This window comes from Bison bison, unplaced genomic scaffold (genome assembly GCF_000754665.1).
Source record: "Bison bison bison isolate TAMUID 2011002044 unplaced genomic scaffold, Bison_UMD1.0 scf7180017864499, whole genome shotgun sequence".
Taxonomy (NCBI): Eukaryota; Metazoa; Chordata; class Mammalia; order Artiodactyla; family Bovidae; genus Bison; species Bison bison.
The window spans coordinates 5,823,521-5,827,788 of record NW_011495058.1 but is presented as its reverse complement, the minus strand read 5'-3'; the positions used below and the strand labels follow the sequence as shown (position 1 = coordinate 5,827,788).

General features: G+C 47.8%; 2 protein-coding genes across 2 annotated transcripts in view; one reads left to right on the top strand and one right to left on the bottom strand.

The window, feature by feature from the left end:
* Positions 1-83, bottom strand: part of LOC104980391 (chromosome unknown open reading frame, human C7orf25) — a 2,936-nt gene extending 2,853 nt beyond the window's left edge. The window contains exon 1 of the mRNA XM_010829078.1: positions 8-83. The gene's annotated coding sequence lies outside the window, so the exon portion shown is untranslated. The remainder of the gene's footprint in view (positions 1-7) is intronic.
* LOC104980422 overlaps positions 1-780 on the top strand; it is a 1,353-nt gene extending 573 nt beyond the window's left edge. The window contains exon 2 of the mRNA XM_010829118.1: positions 1-780. Coding sequence (XP_010827420.1) covers positions 1-366 — 366 coding nt within the window. The 3' untranslated portion in view covers positions 367-780.
* The last annotated feature ends 3,488 nt before the right edge of the window (positions 781-4,268 follow it).

Below are 4,268 nucleotides of genomic sequence, written 5' to 3'. Positions count from 1 at the left end.
CCGAGACCCGCCGGGAAACCTCACCGGGCAGCCCCCACCCAACTCAGGCCGCCGCTGCTGCTCCGCCTGCGCAAGCCCTACCGCCTCGGGCGCCTAACGCGTCACGTGGCCCCGCGCCGGGTGACGCCAAGTCCGCGATTCCCAGGCGGCAGCGCGGCCTCGAGAGCGGGGCTGACGCTAGCATGGTGGCCATGTTTGCTGATGGCACCGACTTTTCCTAACTGCCACCGCGGAGCGAACCCAGGGACGCGCGGCTTCCTGGCTCCAGGGGAGGGGCAGGGGTGGAACTTTCAGGACCGCGCCTTTCTCACTGGCCACCGACCGCTCAATCCCCAGCGTGCCTGGTCGGCTGAACCCGCACCCTAGCATTTGATCTAACAGTTAAGACTTTGCCTGGGGCGGGAGTCGATGCGTTTTGGTGGAGAAAATCTCCCGGTGGCACCCAGCTCCCCTCCTCGGGCCAAGCACATCTCTTTGCCGTCAAGCTCAAACCCCTAGAGTGCCAGACGACGGTTGTTGTAGAAAATGCTTGGCTCATTTTAACAGAAAACTGGCTGGAGAGGCTTGTCAGAGGTTACACAGCTGGTAAATACTGGAGCTGAGAGTTCTGACTCCAAGCCAAAGCACTCACCACTGCATCATCATGGACTCTGCATAGTGTCATACACAGATCCTCTGCCTTTCTAAAGACGACAAATGGTCAGTGGCTTCCGAAGGGCTGAGAAATTGACCTTAACCCTGCTACAGTGTCCAGAGTCACCCATAAAGTAGAAAGTGAAGTCGCTCAGTTGTGTCCGACTCTTTGCGACCCCATGGACTGTAGCCTACCAGGCTCTCCGTCCATGGGATTTTCCAGGCAAGAGTACTGGAGTAGGGTGCCATTTCCCTTTTCATAGGATCTTCCCAACCCAGGGCTCGAACTCGGTTCTCCCGCATTGTAGGCAAGACGGTTTACCGTCTGAGCCACCAGGGAAGTCCTTAAGCCTGATTCTAAAAATTAGAGAACTTGAAGTTAAATTTTATCCTGTGCCTGCCTGCTCCTTTCAGTTCAGTTCAGTCGCTCAGTCGTGTCCGACTCTTTGCGACCCCACGAATTGCAGTACACCAGGCCTCCCTGTCCATCACCAACTCCCGGAGTTCACTCAAGACTCATGTCCATCGAGTCGGTGATGCCATCCAGCCATGTATCTCATCCCCTGTCGTCCCCTTCTCCTCCTGCCCCCAATCCCTCCCAGCATCAGTCTTTTCCAATGAGTCAACTCTTCGCATGAGGTGGCCAAAGTATTGGAGTTTCAGCTTTAGCATCATTCCTTCCAAAACAACACCCAGGTCTGATCTTTAATGGACTGGTTGGCTCTCCCTGCAGTCCAAGGGACTCTCAAGAGTCGTCTCCAACACCACAGTTGAAAAGCATCAATTCTTTGGCGCTCAGCTTTCTTCACAGTCCAACTCTCACATCCATACATGACCACAGGAAAAACCATAGCCTTGACTAGACGGACCTTTGTTGGCCATGTCTCTGCTTTTGAATATGCTGTCTAGGTTGGTCATAACTTTCCTTCCAAGGAGTAAGTGTCTTATAATTTTATAGCTGCAATCACCATCTGCAGAGATTTTGGACCCCCCAAAAATAAGGAACAAACTCACAAAGCTAAAAAAAAAAAAGAAAAGACTGCACAGGAGACATGTCAATACATTTTTCGAAGACCAAGAGCAGTGAAACTTACTCAATGCTTAACATATGGCAGGCATTGTTCTGAGTGCATTTCACATATTAATTTATTCAATCCTTTTAGCCTAAAAGATACACTTTATTTGAACCAGGAAGCCAAGCCTCTCTGCAGATGGAGTAGTTTGCATAGACAAAACTGCATCAAGTGATTCACAAAGCAGAACTCCCAGAAGGTTCTGGATACTAGGGGAGTAGTTGAGGCAGGACTGGAAATGGGCATTGCTTATGTTGTATATCCAACAGACACAGAAGTCCTCTCTCCAGTCCTGTGAAACTGGGACTGTTACCCATCCTTCCCCAGGCAGAAGTCTAGCATTTATGACGTTGAAGATAGGGGATTAGAAAGGTTCCAGACACATTACGAGGACTGCAAGTTACTATCCTGAATAGTAAAATGCTGTTGGCCCCTTTTCTGCCCCTCTCAAAACAAAGGCACTCCTGTCCTACTCCCCTCATCACCCTCTCCCCCAAACCCTATTTTTCTCTGTAACAGAGCACATGAAAGACCACAGAGAAATGATTTATAGGTGATATTTGGCATCCCCCAGTTGGTGGCTCAGACAGTAAAGAATCTACCTGCAAAGCAGGAAACCTGGGTTTGATTCCTGGGTTGGGAAGATGTCCTGGAGGGATGGCAACCCACTCCAGTATTCTCACCTGTAGAATCCCATGGACAGATTGGTGGGCTATGGTTGCAGTGAGTCGGACATGACTGAGCAACTAATCACAGCACAGTAAGCAGGTTTGGGACTCACGAACAGCACTTACAAACATTTTTCTGTTTGGAATCTAAAGGAAACAGAAAGCAGGACAAATGTTTTGTTTTTAAGTATCTTTAAACTAACATTCTCAGGTGGCTCGGATGGTAAAGAATCTGCCTGCAATTCCGGAGACCTGGGTTTGATCCCTGGGGTGGGAAGATCCCCTGGAGAAGGGAATGGTTCTTGTCTGGAGAATTCCATGGACAGAAGAGCCTGGCAGGCTACAGTCCAGGGGGTGCAAAGAGTGGGACACGACTGAAGTGACCAACACTTTCACTCAGATGAATCAAGAGAATTTGTTTCTAAAGGGGAGATAATGGAGTATAGGAAAGAGTTCTTCAAATTTAAAAGTGCTATCCCAAATCTTAAAAACATCAATAGAAAAGTAGGAAGTGTCTACTAAAAGTAGAAAAGTCTACTAAAAAGCAGAATTTAAAAAAACAAGTGAAAAATACAGCAAAAACAAAACGATCTAGTATCCAATAAGAGACTCATTGTGGAGACAATTCTTTTTAATCTAGAATTCTTAAACCCAGCCAGTCAAGGAAAGGGGAAGAGGATGAGATGGTTGGATGGCGTCACCAACTCCATGGACGAGTTTGAGCAAGCTTTGGGAGTTGGTGATGGACAGGGAAGCCTGGCGTGCTGCAGTCCATGAGGTTGCAGAGTTGGACACAACTGAGCAAGAGAACTGAATCAAGAAACAGAATAGTTTCTATATACAACTAGCTTAGATTAGAGCAGGAAGAGAGAGTTCTTTCTTGGAACGGTGTGAAGGGTAGGGTGAGAATTGTTAAGATTACCTGATATCTGACCAAGAGGAAAACAGACTGAAGAGGGTTTTACAATCCTACTGGGGGGAGAACTGGTAAGAATTAGTGAGCCACAGAAAAAAAACAAAGCAAAAAAGTGAGGAAAAGCAACCACAGTATACTTGTGTGCTATGTCACTTCAGTCGTTTCCAACTCTTTTCGACCCTATGGACTATAGCATGCAAGGCTCCTGTCCCTGGGATTCTCCAGGCAAGACTACTTAAGTGGATTGCCATGCCCTCCTCCAGGGGAGCTCCCCAACCCAGGGATCGAATCCATGTCTCCTGTGTCTCCTGGGTTGGCAGGCAGGTTCTTTACCACTAGAGCCATCTGGGAAGCCCTCACAGTATACTTACATACCAATAAAAAAAACCTTTTAAGCTCAACATTGTGATCTAATTAAAGCAGAGGGGAATTGAGGGAGGTATGAGTTCAAAATTCTCATATTGCAGAAAAAAATGTGTATATGGTAGTTAACTGCAGGGAGCCAGCGTGAGGAACTCCGCCCGTGGCAAAGGTCATGAGGAAGGAGGCTCGGCATACGCAAAGGCAGGATCGAGCCTCAGGAGTCCCCCTGGAAATTCTCAAGCATCTACCCCCAAAACCAGAGTCTGCCTACTTTACTGCTTTGTGCTCTCACCTACACCTCTGACTTTACAAGGGGCTGTCCCCCACCACCTCTCTCTGAAAAAGAGTTAACTTACAGCTCCAGTTGATAAAGTTCCTGGGCGTGACAAGAGTGTTTCAAGCTACAAACTCCTCTGAAGGTTATTCCGGCCACATGTGATTGTTCACAGCCTCCCAACCGTGAGAGGCATGAGATGTTCTAAACTGTCTAAATACAGATTCCTTTGAGCAGTTAAAAGATTGATTAGAAATTGTATTGGTGAAGGGTTTTTCACTTGTTGGGCCAATGTTTGCTGCTAAGTTTCCATATCCCTTACCTACTGTGTCCCTGGCAGT